Here is a 293-nt window from a genome sequence, read left to right as displayed (position 1 = left end):
TTTTTTTTTTTTTTTTTTTTTTTTTTTTTTTTTTTTTTTTTTTTTTTTTTTTTGTTAATCCCTTTGTTCTATTTTCCTTTTAAATATGACAAACAAATATATTTGAAAAATCAACGAAAGGAAAACTCTAGAATTATATATTTTAAAGAGGACAAAATAAAATAAAATTATATATACATAAAAATATAAAGTACAATTTTGTATAATAAATAAAAGTGATAATAATATTATTTTATATGTATATTATATCATATATTATAATACTTATATGATATAATAATGAAATGATAAAG

The 293-nt window shown here is 12.6% G+C and overlaps 1 protein-coding gene across 1 annotated transcript in view; it reads left to right on the top strand.

Annotated features, from left to right (window-relative positions):
- Window positions 1–284: 284 nt before the first annotated feature.
- Window positions 285–293, top strand: part of PRSY57_1208100 (zinc finger protein, putative) — a gene marked incomplete at both ends in the record, with an annotated part of 3,396 nt that continues 3,387 nt past the window's right edge. Inside the window, one exon of the mRNA XM_012908511.2 lies at window positions 285–293. This exon is cut by the window's right edge and continues 3,387 nt beyond it. Coding sequence (XP_012763965.2) covers window positions 285–293 — 9 coding nt within the window.

This window comes from Plasmodium reichenowi, chromosome 12 (assembly GCF_001601855.1).
Source record: "Plasmodium reichenowi strain SY57 chromosome 12, whole genome shotgun sequence".
Classification (NCBI taxonomy): Eukaryota; Apicomplexa; class Aconoidasida; order Haemosporida; family Plasmodiidae; genus Plasmodium; species Plasmodium reichenowi.
This window is presented reverse-complemented; position numbering and strand designations above follow the sequence as displayed.